Here is an 18,309-nt window from a genome sequence, read left to right on the forward strand (position 1 = left end):
GGTCTACCTTGGTGGTGGGGAAAGTTGGAGAAGCAACAATCTGAGACAGAATTAGCAGTACCATGATTGAAATATGGATTGATTAGAGAAAGCCAGAATGGATTTGTTAAAGGGAAACATGTCTGACTACCTTGGTATAGTTTTTTAATGAAATAACACAGAAATGTAGTTGATGTGGTATACATAGACTTCTGAAAACCCATGGTGATGTGGAAAGACTGTGGAAATTAGGATTGTTCTTTTTGGTAAAGAAAATGCTATAATGAGAAAAGCATTTAAAGCTCATGAAGGGAATAACTGGTGAAAGGTTGAGGAACCAGGTCAGGTGATAGGCCAAAATGAGACGAGGGAAAAACTCAAGGAGAGAGGTGGATAGAATTTGATGGTCCATTTACAAGGGATACACGTTTAACAGCAAAAGATTTGCAAGATTCTGGGGAAGTATATGGCAGTGGGACTAACTGGATTGCTGTTGTATAAAGCTGGTATGAAAGAGTTTGACAGGCAGAATGGTCTCTTTCTGCATTCTGCAATTTTGTGAATCAGTGATTCTTTGTCAACTGGCCAGCCTAAAGTATCAGTCTTTTGTAAGGGCCAATGTTCTGATATAAGACTCTTGCTAAAGGGACAAAAGGCTAACTGCCAAGATTGGAGGACTGGACAACTGCCCTTTCTATGGATTAAAGAGTTTTGTTTGTTGATGGCATATGTACATGCATATCAAATATGTTTATTGAAGTATTTGGACCTGGTGGCTTGTTAGTGTTGAGACATGCTTGAATAGATTCACCATCCTATAAACACCATTATCGCCATTAAGGCAACTTTAAAATCATTGTTTTAATTATAACACAATGATATAAGTTTGCTGTTACTTACCGGTACTCTTTCCAGATTTTGGGGGTCCAACAATGGCAATTTTGATGGGCACAGCAGGCCTTGGCTTAGGCTGAGTGATATACTTGAAAGGATTTTCAATGAATTTGTCTCTGTTTTGTTTGCTCACAAAAAAATAAACATACTTGCGGTGGATAACAGGAAAGGCATTTTGATGCATATCTTGGATAGGCTGGATTGCATTTCCTTCATTTAACTGCAGTGTCAGAATAAAAGTAATTTAAAGTTAAAATTGGACTTGTTAACTTACAAACTCATCTGTGTGTGTGTATTTATGCTGTGTTAAACCTGAGTGATATATTTTGCTTGTATCTTTTCATGTGGGTGCAGCTCTGATTCAGTAAAGATTGCATTCCTTGTGTAATGTATATACTATCAGATATAATTTCAGTTGCTCTGTGCCATACTGACACCTGATCTGTAACAATGCATACATACTACTCCAGAACAATCCATGGATCCTCCCTGATGTCAGAAATCTTCTCCTGTGCGGCACTACCCTGCTTTTAGATGAATGCATAAGCACATCTTTCCTTTGTAACAAACAAGAGAAAATCTGCAGATGTTGGAGGTCAAAGTAATACACTCAAAATGCTGGAGGAACTCAGCAGGCCAGGCAGCATTTAGGGAAAAGAGTAAATAAATCGACATTTTGGGGAGACCCTTCCTTTGTAGCCACTGCGTTAATAATCATTAGACCAGCATTACCATGCACCTGTTAATCAATTCATGTGCAAATGAATCTCAGAGCTCTGGTCCTTAAGGACACCTGACAATCAAACCACAGCACTACTGTAAATGTTTGTGATTTGCTCTGTTGGAGAGGAAGTATTGTCTCAAGAATATGCACCTGCAATTCGTGCAGATGAGATCATCAGGAACATAAATACATCATGCTGCTCATTGGGCTGGAAGGGCCTGTTGCACACAAAATTAAAACATAAATAATATGTTAACACAAGAAGTGCCAGGAGAACTTTGAGAACCGGAATGTATCCAAAGTGCCAGGAGAAAGCAACAGATATCACAGTCAAGATGATTCTCTTTCAGCAAAAAAACAAATTGCAAGAACTCAAACCAGGGACAGGGTTCCTCTTGTCCTCACCTACTACCCCACCAGCCTCTCAGCGCATAATTCTCCAAAACTTCCGCCATCTCCGACGGGATTCCACCACCAAAACCATCTTTCCCTCTACCCACTTTCTGCTTTCCACAGGGTTTTCTCCCTACGCAACTCCTTTGTCCATTCATTCCCCCCCCCCACTGATCTCTTTCCTGCACTTGTCTGCCTTGCAAGTGGAACAAGTGCTACACCTGCCCCTACATCTCCTCCCTCACTACCATTCAGGGCCCCAATAGTCCTTCCAGCTGAGGCGACACTTCACCTGTGAGTCTGTTGAGGTCATATACTGTGTCCGGTGCTCCTGTTGTGGCCTCTTGTATATCAGCGAGACCCGATGTGGATTGGGAGATTGCTTTGCCAAACTGTCTGCCAGAAAAAGCAGGATCTCCTAGCGGCTACCTATTTTAATTCCACTTCCCATTCCCATTCCAATATGTCTACCCATGGCCTCCTCCACTGTCGTGATGATTGCCACACTGAGGCTGGAGGAACAACACCTTATATTCTGTTTGGGTGGCCTCCAACCTGATGGCATGAACATTGATTTCTCGAACTTCTGGTAATGCCTCCACCCACCCCAACCCCCTTCACCATTTTCCATCCCCTTTTCCCTCTCTCACCTTGTTTCCTTGTCCACCCATCACCTCCCTCTGGTGCTCCTCCCCCCTTTTCTTTCTTCCATGGCCTTCTGTCTCTTTCACCAATCAACATCCCAGCTCTTTACTTCATCTCTCCTCTTTCAGGTTTCACCTATCACCCTGTGTTTCTCTCTCCTCCCCCCGCACCTTTTAAATCTACTCCTCAGCTTTCTTTCTCCAGTCCTGCCATAGGGTTTTGGCCCAAAACGTCGACTGTTCTCTTTTCCATAGATGCTGCCTGGCCTGCTGAGTTAGTGGAACTCAGTGGGTCAAGCACCTTCTGTGGAGGCAGAGGGATGGTCGACATTTTGTGCCAAGACTCTGCATCAGGAAAGGCTGCCTCCACAGACGCTGCTTGGCATGCTTTCCTCCAGCAGTTTGTTTTTTTGCTCCAAATTCCAGCATCTTGATTTTCTCTGGAAATCAGGTATACAGGAAAAAGTTCAATGACTTCAAATGTTTTCATAAAATGAATGTTCTGACTGTTTTAGCTCTAGGCAACAATAGGTTATAGTCCACAACACCTGCACAGATGCAGAAATATACACACACAATTCAGACTGCACACTATTCAAAGCACACATGTGGAAACATGAGTGAAACTATAGCACGCATTGGATTAAAATTCCAATTCTCTCATTGGAAGGCCAAGAGGTGAAGAGAGAGCAGAAATGCAGGAAAAAGAAGAGATGTGAGTGAGGATTTCATCCAGAAGTGGGGACATTCACTAATGATTACATGATGGCTCATACCATTCTCAAATCCACAGATCCCATAAGTTGAATAAATAAAGAAGAGCTCAGCTTTGTTTAAGTGAAGACTGGGTGGATTGCCATGTAAACCTTCCGGTTTCTGCAAAGGGAACATCAACGTGGATTTATTACTAACTGTCATACAACCCACTGCATGACTCTGCAACTTGAGGCAGCTTCAGAAATGACAAACTATTTCACAAATTTTAGAAACAGCAGTCAACTTGCAAGCAGTGGATGATATCATTAAGTGACAACCCATTTTACTGCTGAATGTATTTTTAGTTGCACATTTCATAGAGGAACTAACTAGATTGCTCAATACTGAGGTCCAAAACAGCAAAGCTGGCATCAACTATACACATCACTTTTTGTGTATTCTGCATAATTCCTTTAGTATTTAATGCACAGATGGTAACACACTCACACTCATGGTGTCCAGAACAACTTGTGATATGTGCATGTGTGTCATAGCAGCTATTTAGATCCCAAATGCATATCATAATATACAAGTGACAAGCATCTTAAATACTACTCTATGCAAACTCATTCTAATACTTATACAATTGGAAACATAGAAAACCTACAGCACAATACAGGCCCTTCGGCCCACAAAGTTGTGCTGAACATGTCCCTACCTTAGAAATTACTAGGCTTACCTATAGCCCTCTATTTTTCTAAGCTCCATGTACTTATCCAAAAGTCCCTTAAAAGACCCTACCATATCCGCCTCCACCACCATTGCTGGCATGCCCATTCCACGCACTCACCACTCTCTGCGTATAAAACTTACCCCTGACATCTCCTCTGAACCTACTCCCCAGCACCTTAAACCTGTGTCCTCTTGTGGCAAACATTTCAGCCCTGGGAAAAAGCCTCTGACTATCCATACAATCAAAGCCTCTCATCATCTTATACACCTCTATCAGGTCACCTCTCATCCTCCGTCACTCCAAGGAGAAAAGGCCAAGTTCACTCAACCTATTCTCATAAGGCATGCTCCCCAATCCAGGCAACATCCTTGTAAATCTCCTCTGCACCCTTTCTATGGCTTCCACATCCTTTCTGTAGTGAGGTGACCAGAACTGAGCACAATACTCCAAGTAGGGTATGACCAGGGTCCTATATATCTGCAACATTACCTTTCGGCTCCTGAATTCAGTTCCACAATTGATGAAGGCCAATGCACTGTACGTCTTCTTAACCACAGAGTCAACCTGCACAGCTGCTTTGAGCATCCTATGGACTCAGACCCCAAAATCCCTCTGATCCTCCACACTGCCAAGAGTCTTACCATTAATACTATATTCTGCCATCATATTTGACCTACCAAGATGAACCACTTCACACTTATCTGTGTTGAACTCCATCTGCCACTTCTCAGACCAGTTTTGCATCCTACCAATGTCCCGCTGTAACCTCTGACAGCCCTCCACACTATCCACAACATCCCAACCTTTGTGTCATCAGCAAACTTACTAACCCATCCCTCCACTTCCTCTTCCAGGTCACTTATAAAAATCACGAAGAGTAAGGGTCCCAGAACAGATCCCTGAGGCACACCACTGGTGACCAACCTCCATGCAGAATATGACCCATCTACAACCATTCTTTGTCTTCTGTGGGCAAGCAAGTTCTGGATCCACAAAGCAATGTCCCCTTGGATCCCATGCCTCCTTACTTTCTCAATAAGCCTTGCATAGGGTACCTTATCAAATGCCTTGCTGAAATCCATATACACTACAACTACTGCTCTCAAAAAATTCAATCAGGCTCATAAGGCCCAACCTGCCTTTCACAAAGCCATGCTGACTATTCCTAATCATACTATGTCTCTCCAAATGTTCATAAATCCAGCCTCTCAGGATCTTCTCCATCAACTTACCAACCACTGAAGTAAGACTCACTGGTCTATAATTTCTTGGGCTATTTCTACTCCCTTTCTTGAATAAGGGAATAACATCCGCAACCCTCCAATCCTCTGGAACCTCTCCCGTCCCCAATGATGATGCAAAGATCATCGCCAGAGGCTCAGAATTCTCCTCCCTCGCCTCCCACAGTAGCCTGGGGTACATCTCATCCAGTCCCGGCGACTTATCCAACTTGATGCTTTCCAAAAGCTCCAGCACATCTTCTTTCTTAATATCTACATGCTCAAGCTTTTCAGTCTGCTGCAAGTCATCACCAAGGTCCTTTTCCATAGTGAATACTGAAGTATTCATTAAGTACCTCTGCTATTTCCTCTGGTTCCATACACACTTTCCGACTGTCACACTTGATAGGTCCTATTCTTTCAAGTCTTATCCTCTTGTTCTTCACATACTTGTAGAATGCCTTGGGGTTTTCTTTAACCCTGCCCACCAAGGCCTTCTCATGGCCCCTTCTGGCTCTCCTAATTTCCTTCTTAAGCTCCTTCCTATTAGCCTTATAATCTTCCAGATCATCTAACATTACCTAGCTTTCTGAAACTTTTGTAAGCTTTTCTTTTCTTCTTGACTAGATTTATAACCATATAACAATTACAGCACGGAAACAGGCCATCTCAGCCCTTCTAGTCCGTGCCAAACTCTTCCTCTCACTTAGGCCAACCGACCTGCACTCAGCCCCTAACCCTGCATTCCTTTCCTGTCCATATAGCTATCCAATTTAACTTTAAATGACAACATCGAACCTGCCTCAACCACTTCTGCTGGAAACTCATTCCACACAGCTACCACTCTCTGAGTAAAGAAGTTTCCCCTCATGTTACCCCTAAACTTTTGCCCTTTAACTAACTCATGTCCTCTTGTTTGAATCTGCCCCCACTCTCAATGGAAAAAGCCTATCCACGTCAACTCTATCTATCCCCCTCATAATTTTAAATACCTCTATCAAGTCCCCCCTCAACTTTCTATGCTCCAAAGAATAAAGGGCCAACTTGTTCAACCTTTCTCTGTAACTTAGGTGATGAAACCCAGGTAACATTCTAGTAAATCTTCTCTGTACTCTTTCAATTTTGTTGACATCTTTCCTTTATTACAGAACCCTTATTATAGCCTTTGTACACCACGGTTCCTGTACCCTACCATAACTTCCCTGTCTCATTGGAACTTACCCATGCAGAAATCCACACAAATATCCCCTGCACATTTACCACATTTCTTCCGTACTTTTCCCTGAGCACATCTGTTTACAACTTAAGCTTCCAATTTCCTGCCTGATAGCCTCATAATTCCCCTTACTCCAATTAAGCGCTTTTCTAACTTGTCTGTTCCTATCTCTCTCCAATGCTATTGTAAAGGAGATAGAATTATGATCACTATCTCCAAAATGTTCTCCCACTGAGAGATCTGACACCTGACCAGGTTCATTTCCCAATGCTAAATCAAGTACAGCCTCTCTTCTTGTAGGCTTATCTACATATTGTGTCAAGAAACCTTCCTTAACACACCTAACAAACACCACCCCATCTAAACCCCTTGCTCTAGGGAGATGCCAATCGATATCTGGGAATTAAAATCTCCCATCAGGACAACTCTGTTATTATTACACCTTTCCAGGATCTTTCCCTATCTGCTCCTCGATGTCCCTGTTACTAGTGGGTGGGCTATAAAAAACACCCAGTAAAGTTATTGATCCCTTCCTGTTCCTCACGTCCACCCACAGAGACTTCGTAGACAATTCCTCCATGGCGTCCACCTTTTCTGCAGCCGTGGCACTATCTTTGATCAACAGTGCCATGCCCCACCTCTTTTGCCTCCCTCCCTGTCCTTTCTGAAACATCTAAAACCCAGCACGTGAAGTAACCATTCCTGTCCCTGAGCCATCCAAATCTCTGTAATGGTCACCACATCATATCCTTGCTGTAAGCTCATCCACTTCATTCACAATACTCCTTGCATTAAAATAGGCTTATCTCAAACCTTCGGTCTGAGCGCATCCTTTCTCTATCACCTGCCTATCCTCCCTCTTGCGCTGTCTACATGCTTTCTATACTTGTGAGCCAACCTCCTCTTCCCCAGCCTCTTCAGTTCCATTCTCGACTCCCCAACAATTCTAGTTTAAACTCTCCCCAGTAGCCTTAGCAGACTTCCCCACCAGGATATTGGTCCCCTTGGGATTCAAGTGCAACCCGTCCTTTTTGTACAGGTCACACCTGTCCCAAAAGAGGTCCCAATGATCCAGAAATCTGTATCCCTGTCCCCTGCTCCAATCCCTCAGCCACGCATTTATCCTCCACCTCATTCTATTCCTATTCTCACTGTCACATGGCACAGGCATTAATCCCGCGATTATTACCTTTGCGATCCTGCTTCTCAACTTCCTTCCGAACTCCCTGTAGTTTTTTTTCAGGACCTCTTCCCTTTTCCTACCTAAGTTATTGGTACCAATATGTATCATGACCTCTGGCTGTTCTCCCTCCCACTGCAGGATATCTTGGATGTGATCTGAAACATCCCAGACCCTGGCACCTGGGAGGCAAACTACCATCCAAGTTTCTTTCCTGCGTCCACAGAATCGCCTGTCTGACCCCCTAACTATAGAGTCCCCTATCACTACTGCCTTCCTCTTCCTTTCCTTACCCTTCTGAGCCATAGGGCCAGACTCTGTGCCAGAGGCACGGCCATTGTGGCTTCCCCCAGGTAGGCTGTCTCCCCCAGCAGTACTCAAAACAGGAGTACTTATTGTCAAGGGGTATAGTCACAGCGGTACTCTCTAGTACCTGACTCTTCCCTTCTGCCTCCTGACTGTGACCCACTTGTCTGTCTCCCGTGGCCCCAGTGTGACCACCTGCCTATAAACTCCTTTTTATCACCTCCTCGCTCTCCCTGACCAGGCGAAGGTCATTGAGCTACATCTCCAGTTCCCTAACTCAGCCCCTTAGGAGCTTCAGCTCGACACACCTGGTGCAGATATGGCTGTCTGGGAGGCTTGGAGACTCCAGGACCTCCCACATCTGACACCAAGCACAGAAAACTGGCCTCACACACATACTTCCTCCTTTCTGCAGATAACACAGGTAATCCTACCTCGCCTCATCCCGTTACCACCTAAGCCCGTTGAGCCAAAACCCTATCACTCTGCTGCCTTTCACTCCGCTGCCCGCTGGATATGGAGGTCTTCTTTTTAAACCTTTCGTGCTCTACTGGCTGATGTCACGCGCCTGCACAGTCTCGCCTCTCTTTTACCTTGAGTAGTTAAAAAACTGCCTTCACTCCGGAAAACAGCCGTTCACTCGCAGCCTTTTTGCTCCGAATTAAAACACATGACATGATACATTAAAACAAATACAATTTGTAAACTATATCAGTTATAAAACTTTAACGTAGTTCACATGGTGATCCAAATATCCCAAAGTAATATCTAGAACAACTTTTGAAAATCTGAAAACAAGAAAATTTAATTTTACTCACAAGACTAATATTCTGTAAAGATGTGACTCATTCTTCATTTCTAATAGAAAGGTGTATTTCACCTTTTTCCCCGTTTATGTCTTTGTCTTAATATACAAATACACATATTCCACTTACCTCAATAATATCCCATCGGCCAAAAGAGCTTAACCTTTTATAGGAGTTATCCAGCAGCTTTTGAGCAAGTTTTATATTCACAGGGAAACATTTTTCAAATAGACTAACACGATTTTTCACTAGCGGTTCCACTTTCTGATGCAACTTGTATTGGACAATATGAGGTTTATGGTTTCCATTAATCACAATGCATGGTATCAAAAATTCTTTCAGTTGATCCTGTCAATTTAAAACAAAGGACAATTCAAACAACTAAGTCATGTTAGTTATTTGGGTGTAGGTGTAGATATCAGGTAAGTGAATAATATGCACTATTACTTAGGAAATCTAGTCTTGACTATAGACTGTTTCAAATGTCCATAATTTGGTGTTTGATCCTTAAGCAGAATAATTCTAAAATATATTTTGTTCAACTTTAATTAATCATTTTTTTCTGCATCAAGTATGCAGCAGAGAGCTTGAACTGCTATTAGTTTTAATTAACAAGCATAATTCTGTGTTTCTTAAGTAATTTCTGAAAGGTTACATGCCAATCAAATCAAAACTATGAAAATAAAATGTTACTTTCAACAATGCTCCTTTTGGTATATTTATAAGCATCTGTAACTTGAAGCAAATCATCCGATGTGGACTGCAATCCACACCGCGCCCCCCCCCCATTCCCCATCCCCTTTTCCCTCTCTCACCTTATCTCCTTGTCCGCCCATCGCCTCGCCTCCCTCTGGTGCTCATCTCCCATTTTCTTTCTGCCATGACCTTCTGACCTCTTCTATCAGACTCCCCCTTCTCCAGCCCTGTACCTCTTCCACCAATGAATTTCCCAGCTCTGTACTTCTTTCCTCCCCCTTCAGGTTTCACCTATCACCTTGTGTTTCTCTCTCCTCTCCCACCCACCTTTTAAATCTACTCCTCAGCTTTTTTCTAAATCCAGTCCTGCCAAAGGGTCTTGGCCTGAAATGTTGACTGTACTTTTTTCCATAGATACTGCCTGGTCTGCTGAGTTCCTCCAGCATTTTGTGTGTGTTGCTTGGATTTCTAGCATCTGCAGATTTTCTCTTGTTCGTGATTGGATTTCCCATACAATGCCAGGAAAGTTTAACTTTACCTCTGTATTCCTGAGTAGTCATACTTGAATGAGCTCTACAAACCAAAATTATTTTTGAACCTTTTCTACCTCCCTCCTGACCTCATTTTTTTTACAACACACAGAGGCCTTTGAACCTATTGAATCAATGAGATTTCAGGGCATTCTTATCATCCTATTCACTTGTAGCCTATTCCCTCCCAAATTGTCTTCAGCTACCTCCTAATTTTCCTGTCAAAGCCTGCTGAGGGATTTGGACCAGCTGGAAAAAGGAGCTGAAAAATAGCATATGAAATTTAATGCAGACTTGTGAGGTGTGCACATTGGGAGTACAAACCAGGGTAGGACTTACACAATAAGCAGTAGGGCACTGAGGAGTGCAGTAAAACAGGGATCTGGGAATACATATCCATTGTTCCTTGAGAGTGGCATCACAGATAGATAGGGTCATGAAGAGAACTTATGGCACAATGGCGTTTATAAATTAATATATTGAGTACAGGAGTTGGGATGTTATGTTGAAGTTGTATAAGATGTTAATGTGGACTAATTTGGAGTATTGTGTGCAGTTCTGGTTACCTACCTACAGGAAAGATATATTAATAAGATCGAAACAGTGCTTAGAAAATTTACAAGGATGTTGCCAGGACTTGAGGACTTGAATTATAGAGAAAGGTTGAATAGGTTAGCACTTTATTCCCTCGAGGATAGGAGAATGAGGGGATATTTGACAGAGCTATAAAAATTATGAGGAGTATAGATAGGGTAAATGTAGGCAGACTTTTTCCTCTGAGGTTGAGTGAGACTAGAACTAGAGGTAATGGGTTAAGGATGAAAGGTTAAATGTTCAAAGGGAACTTCTTCACTCAAAGGATGTTAGAGTGTGGAAAGACCTACCAGCAGAAGTGATGTATGCGGGTTCGATTTTAGCATTTAGAAATTTGGATGCGAGGTGTATGGAGGGCTATGTTCTGTGTGCAGGTTGATGGAACAAGGCAGAATAATAGTGCATTACAGGCTAGATGGGCCGGAGGGCCTTTTTCTGTGCTGTAGTTTTCTATGACTCTGTAATACCGTGGCCAACTTAACTCACCAGCATATATTTGGGATGTGGGAGGAAAGCAAAGCGACTTGAGAAAAGTTATGCAGACACAGAGAGAATGTACAATCTCAACTTAGTCAGCTCACAAGGTAAGGATTGAACTACCTGTGCTGATCTACAAGAAATGCCAAGGCTATGGCTACGTAAGCCTTTGGAACTAATGTGAGTATTGTTCTGACAATCATGGTTAGGAAAGAAAACCCATAACCTATAATGGGGCAATTGCCCCACTGCTCATAGACTTAGCTTCTTACTTGCAAGGCAGATCAAGTCACACTGGACATTGAAAATCAACAGATTTGCAGTTGATGGTGGATAGAAGTGAATAAAGTCACTCCCAGCCAGGAGTACACAGCATATCTTTCTTGGAATTACTTTGAAATTACTTCCTACTTACAGTACCTTTTTGATTTAATCTTTTCTTTGAGTATATCTTTTCAAAATCAGAACCAGAGTTCTTTTCCTTCCTGTCAGAAACACATTTGGACATTCTTCTAGTTCAAGAAGTTTTGACCAATCCTTCACCCAAAGATCTTTATAATTTGGAAAACTTTATTTGACTCTTGCTATTGGAGAATGAATATAAGACAACAACATAAGCAGGAGCAGGAGAAGGCCATTTGGCCCTTTGAACCTGCTTTGCCACTCTTCAAGGTTATGATGGCAATACCTGTACACAGTTAACTAGTACTATTTCTGATGTTTTACTGAAGCCAGAGAATCAACAGCAATGGTTTTTCTTCCCTAATGTATACCATTCTTTATGGTTTGCCCAAAGGATCTATCCTTGACTTTCTTCTATTGCGCATCAACACCTTCCCCTCAGCAGCACTTGAGACATGGTATTATTTTCCATATGCTCTACCTGGTCACTTGGTTCCTCAACTGGGTCCAAGTTGTTAAAATATCTGTCTGACCTTCCAATACTAGGTGAGCAGAATAAATAAATATTGGAAACTCTTAATCCATGAACCACCCTTCATGGTCATTTACATTCTCCACCCTTCATGGTCATTTGTAAGCTTCTAGCATGCAACCTCCTAGTGCTCTAACTGAACCCCAGCTGGGAATAAAATCCACAAATGTGCAGATAAATAATGCATCATTTTAAAATCCTTCTTTTTATTCTCTCCATAGAATATTCTGTAATCTTCTAAGGTCATTCAACCTCCAGATACCTAGACACTTCTAGTTCTGGCATTTTGGCCATCCTGATTTTTAATTGCTTCATAAATAGCACATGGTCCTCCAACATCACTCGTTAAACACCTCCGCCTCTCTACCTCATTTCTCCTTCAAGTTACCCATCTCCTCAGGTTGTCAGGCTGAATCTCTCCATAAATGGCTCAACAGCAACTTGAGACAATTTACTTCCATTTGAAGGGATGTTGTTATATTGGTTATACATTCGCAAGCTAACGTAACGACAGATCTATTTGTTGGTTGAATATTGAAAGTTGAATAGTTTTCATCTTAAAGCAACACTTGGTCCAGTAATCTCATGCAAACAAATATAAATATTGTTGTGCAAACAAGAACCTCACTTACCCAAACTCTTAATCAAAATATTTTCTGAACAAGCAATGTAATGACAACATTATTGAGTTACTCAAGTTTTTTTTATATCAAAAATGAAAGACACCATTAATCAATACCATAATAACTTAACTGTTGTTACTATAAATATTTTCTTGAATTAGGAAGTTGCCTCTAAAAAGCTTGCAGTGAATCAATATCCACTACTCTTTCTCGCAATTTGTTCCAGAAGAAAGACTTACGTCAATTCTTATCAAACGCTTTTTATAGTATAAGTTTAAATACATGCCATTTTGCCTAATCATTCATATTCATTTTAAATAATGGAGATCTTTTATTATTGCTGGTTATTAATAATCTGGCAATGTGTTTTAAAAATCAATTACTCTATACCAGTTATGATATCTAACATTAGTTTCTATTTTGTTGCACATTTAATGCAATTTGCTATTTAAACATAAACAGTTAAATTCCCTGGAACAGCTTATTTTGTTCATGAAACCAATACAAATTGATCTGTCATTGTTAACATCACAAAGCAGGAATTAATCAAATTGTCTCAACTTCTCACAATTTATTTCATAAGTATAAATTCAACTAAACACATATTTAAATGTAAGTAATAAGTATTTTCGTAATATTTCTAATGCATTTTGAACAGATGCAAATTGTCCTACTATAATATGGAATGAAATATTTTCAATTAGGTATCTGTACCCGAAGTGCACTTATCCTCTCCTGATCTGACTCATATTTATCTCCAATGTCGGTTCTCATCTGTTCAATAACTTCACTTTCTTCTTCTTCCTCCTCATCCACTTCCTCCTCCTCCACCATAAACTCATCTGCTAGAATATCTTCAATGTTCTCCTCATCTTCTTCTTCTTCATCATCACTTGCCTCACTTTCTTCTGGAGTTGGTTCAGGTTTATTAGCCTAAAAAGTAAATGCATAATTATTAAAATTCAGTGCTAAATATAACTTAGTAATAACGTATTAACATGTTTATGAGTAAGCATTGTAAGGACAGATCTTCCAGTGTAAAGCCAGTAGAGAGCAGGGGGCTAAACACACAGCCTTGTATTGCAATGTATTTCAAAAGATTTTCTATTTAAGATTTCACCAGTGTTCTCAATTGTTGCCTTTTAGTGTTAGTTCTTTCCTCCCATTAGAACGCGAGTGGTTACAGAATCCAAAAAGTCATGATTTCAAGGCATATAAATAACTATCACAACATGCAGGCAGGAAAAATTATTGCAAACATTACTCGTCCTGCAAATTGCCTTTTCCAACAGCTCCCTTCTGGAAAGCACTATACGGCTATCAAAACAAAACTTCATGCCATCTTAGAAGTTTCCTCCCCAGGCAGTTAAACTGATCAACCATTCTAGTTAGACCCCCTACCCCCTTCTATCAGTGCACTGTAAACAGTTTAAACTACTTTTATAATGTTGTGAGTATATGCTGGTGTTTATCTATTTATACACATTTTATTCCCTATCATATTTTAACCTCTAATTTTATTTTTTTAGGTAATTCTTTATTCTTTATAATTGTTGAATGTTTTTTTTTGTTGCAAACCATGTCCTGAACAACAGCAAATTCCTAATATATGTAAATTTATTTGGTGAATAAAGTTTATCCTTGGTAACACTGGATATGAAATTGAGGCAAATTAGCCTTAACTGTTATTGGTTTTGACCTTTCATGCACTGAAATCAAAATGTGTTGTCCATAAATACAATAATGCAAGATTTAATGCAAACAACTACAGATCTCACCAATGTACAGCAAAATCATGAACACTGTTTGGCTAACCATTAAACCAAAACATTTCCTGAAAGAGCCAAATAATTGGTAAGTACATTTCCAACTCCCTAGGGCTCTATGAAGTCTACATTAGTGGCTTGAGAGAACATGCTAAAACAGCCGTGAAGGAAAATAACAGATATTTGAAGAAAAATTAACACTACCAATTTTCCTTCACAATTCCATAAAAAACTTCTCACAGCACCTTGTGATTATAATTATTTATAGATGTTCTACATCACAACATTTATCTGTTTGCCTCAGAGGGCAAATTACCAAATGGAAGAGTGCATCCCATAAAAATTAGGAATAAGTCTGGAACAAAATATCTGCAAATATGGGCATATCTGTAAGCCTGTCTGTCTGACCCTCTACACCATGTCCTCTGGTGTGAAAAATAAAAATAGCTGTAAAATCCAGTTCCTTATACTTGGTTACATTTGGTATTGTATGAAGATTTTACTGCTTTTGAAACAAATACAACTTGAAAGTATTGCACAATCATATTTGTACGTAGAAATCACATTATAGAAACATAGAAAACCTACAGCACAATACAGGACCTTAGGCCCACAAGCTGTGCTGAACATGTCCTTATCCTGAGAAATTACCTAGCGTTACCCATAGCCCTCTATTTTTCTAAGCTCCATGTATCCATCCAGGAGTCTCTTAAAAGACCCTATCGTATCCGCCTCCACCACCGTCGCTGGTAGCCCATTCCACGCACTCACCACTCTCTGCGTAAAAAAACTTAACGGATATCTCTGCTGTGTTCACCAGCAACTTTTATGTGTGTTGCTTGAAATTCCAGCATCTGCAGATTTTCTTGTGTTTGCCCTGATATCTCTTCTGTCCCTGCTTCCAAGCACTTTAAAATTGTGCCTTCTCATGCTAGCCATTTCAGCCCTGGAAAAAGCCTCTGACTATTCACACAATCAATACTTTTCATCATCTTATATACCTCTATCAGGTCACCTCTCATCCTCCATCACTCCAAGGAGAAAAAGCCGAGTTCACTCAACCTATTCTCATAAGACACGCTCCCCAATCCAGGCAACATCCTCGTAAATCTCCTCTGCACCCTTTCTTTGGTTTCCACATCCCTTCTCCAGTGAGGTGACCAGAACTGAGCACAGTACTCCAAGTGGGGTCTGACCAGGGTCCTATATAGCTGCAACATTACCTCGCCACTCTTAAACTCAATCCCACGATTGATGAAGGCCAATCCACCGTATGCTTTCTTAACAATAGAGTCAACCTGTGCAGCAGTCTTGAGTGTCCTATGGACTCGGACCCCAAGATCCCTCTGATCCTCCACACTGCCAAGAGTCTTACCATTAATACTATATTCTGTCATCATATTTGATCTACCAAAATGAACCACCTCACACTTATCTGGGTTGAACTCCAACTGCCACTTTTCAGCCCAGTTTTGCATCCTATCGATATCCTGCTATAACCTCTGACAGTCCTCCACACTATCCACAACACCTTTGTATCATCAGCAAATTTACTAAACCCATCCCTCTACTTTTTCATCCAGGTCATAACAATACACTGTAAAGTAAATCTATCCATAAATTGATTTTTTGATTAATTTCCACGAGGGGAAATTTTGCCCGATACATCTGTTTGAATTCATAGAGGAAGTACCTGGTAGGATAGACAAAGGAGAGTGAGTAGATGTTAATTTTTGGATTTTCAGAAGGCCTTTGACAAGTTGCTGCACATGAGGCTGCTTAATAAGATTTTTAAAAAAACATGCTCTTACATTAAAGATACTAGCATAGATTGAAGATTGGCTGACTAGCAGGAAGCAAGAATGGGAACAAAGGGGGCTTTTTCTGGTTGGCTGCCAGTGGCTAGTGCTGTTCCCCAAGGGTCGCTGTTGGGGCCGCTTGTTCTTAAATTGTATGTCAATGATTTTGACGATGAAATTGATGGCTTGTGATTAAGTTTGTGGATGAGATGAGGATAGTTGAGAGGCAGGTAGTATTGAGGAAGCAAGGGGTTTGCAGAAGGGCTTAGACAGATAAGGAGAATGGGCAAAGAAGTGGCAGATGGAATAAAGTGTAGGGAAGGTATGGTCATGCATTTTGGTAGAAGGAATAAAAGCATAGACTGTTTTCTAAACATGGAAAAATATTCAAAAATCCGAGGTGCAAAGGGACTTAGGAGTCCTTGTGCAGGATTCCCTTAAGTTTAATTTGCAGCTTGAATTGGTGGTGAAGAAGGCAATTCTAATGTTAGCATTCATTTCAAGAGGACAAGATGTAATATGAGGCTTTATAAGGCAGTGGCATTGCCTCACTTGGAATATTATGAGCAATTTTGGACCCCTTATTTAAGAAAGGATTGGAGAAGGTTCAGAGGAGGTTCTGGGCCTTTACATACTGGAATTTAGAAGAAAGAAGGGGGATCTCATTGAAACCTATCGAATGTTGAAAGGCCTAGACAGAGTGGACGTGGAGAGGATGTTTCAATGGTAGGGAAGTCTACGACAAGAGGGTACAGCCTCAGAATATAAGGATGTCCATTTGGAACAGAGATGAGGAGGAATTTCTTCAGCCAGAGAGTAGTGAATCTGTGGAATTCATTGGTATAGTTGGCTGTGGAGGCCAAATCAGTGGGTATACTTAAAGTAGAGGCTGATAGGTTTTTGATCAGTATGGACCTTAAGATTATAAGGCGAGAGTGAAAATAAATCAGTCTTGATTGAATAGCAAAGCAGACTCGATGGGCTAAGTGGCCTAATTCTGCTTCTATGTCTTATGAGTCTTAATCCTTAGTAAATACATACTGGGTCTCTGTCGGAGAAATACAGTTAGTCCCACTCCTTCAAATATTAGCAATCATTAGTTTTGTAATAATGAAGCTTTCTTCTGACATTTGCTTGTTCTTATCACAACTCAGTTTTACCTGTTTCTCTTTCTTTCTTTCAGCTCGCTCTGCCAAAAGTTCCTCCCTTCTTTTAGCAATTTGTTCATCCTAAAATGCAAGGCAGTAAAGAGATGCTTGTAACTACAAAGATTTAGAAACAGAGAAAATTATATTTTATATGTGTTTCTGCTCAGAATATCACCTTTAATTTCTGTTAAAAGTGGAGAAACATATAGGTGAGTAGAAATTAACCACTTGCAAAGACTACACCCTTTAAACCACATATTCAAGAAAAAAAAGCTGATATTGTAAAATTCTAACAATCCATTATACTATTGTTCAAAAACCCTGAGGCTCGGTAATGAGCTTTGCAGTTTGGTTTCCAGAGTTCCCTTTAGGGCTCTGTTTATAGTACTCCCTGTAAACTCACTGGGGCCTGTTTCCCAGCTACCTTTAAAATCACCAGAGACCTGCTTCTTCTACTCATTTTAATCTCACCAGGTTGTGTTTCCAGTTTCTCTTTGAAACTGACTAAGGGTTTGTAACTCATATTTCCTTTAAACAAATTGGAGCTCTATATTCAGCATTCCTTTTATAACCTTCTCTCAATTCCTCTGTCTCCACCGCATCTACTCTCAGGATGAGACTTTTCATTCCAGAACGGAGATGTCCTCCTTCTTCAAAGAAAGGGGCTTTCCTTCCTCCACCATCAACACTGCCCTCAACTGCCTCTCTTCCATTTCATGCACGTCTGCTCTCACCCCATCCTCCCACCCTACCAGGGATAGGGTTCCTCTTGTCCTCACTTACCACCCAACCAGCCTCCCCATCCAGCACATAATTTTCCGAAACTTCCGCCATCTCCAACAGGGTCCCACCACCAAACACATCTTTCCTTACCCCCCCCCCCACTTTCTGCTTTCCGCAGGGACTGCTCACTAGGCGACTCCCTTGTCCATTTGTCCATCCCCACTGATC

General features: G+C 41.0%; 1 protein-coding gene across 5 annotated transcripts in view; it reads right to left on the reverse strand.

Moving 5' to 3' along the window:
* ak9 (adenylate kinase 9) overlaps nucleotides 1-18,309 on the reverse strand; it is a 168,314-nt gene that overhangs the window by 41,606 nt on the left and 108,399 nt on the right. For all 5 annotated transcript variants that reach the window (XM_072246344.1, XM_072246331.1, XM_072246340.1 and 2 more), the window contains 4 exons: nucleotides 17,371-17,439; nucleotides 13,360-13,578; nucleotides 8,921-9,139; nucleotides 880-1,093 (listed from right to left, as the gene is read on the reverse strand). In XM_072246344.1, the coding sequence (XP_072102445.1) occupies nucleotides 880-1,093; nucleotides 8,921-9,139; nucleotides 13,360-13,578; nucleotides 17,371-17,439 (721 nt within the window). The remainder of the gene's footprint in view (nucleotides 1-879; nucleotides 1,094-8,920; nucleotides 9,140-13,359; nucleotides 13,579-17,370; nucleotides 17,440-18,309) is intronic.

This window comes from Mobula birostris, chromosome 2, assembly GCF_030028105.1.
Source record: "Mobula birostris isolate sMobBir1 chromosome 2, sMobBir1.hap1, whole genome shotgun sequence".
Taxonomy (NCBI): domain Eukaryota; kingdom Metazoa; phylum Chordata; class Chondrichthyes; order Myliobatiformes; family Myliobatidae; genus Mobula; species Mobula birostris.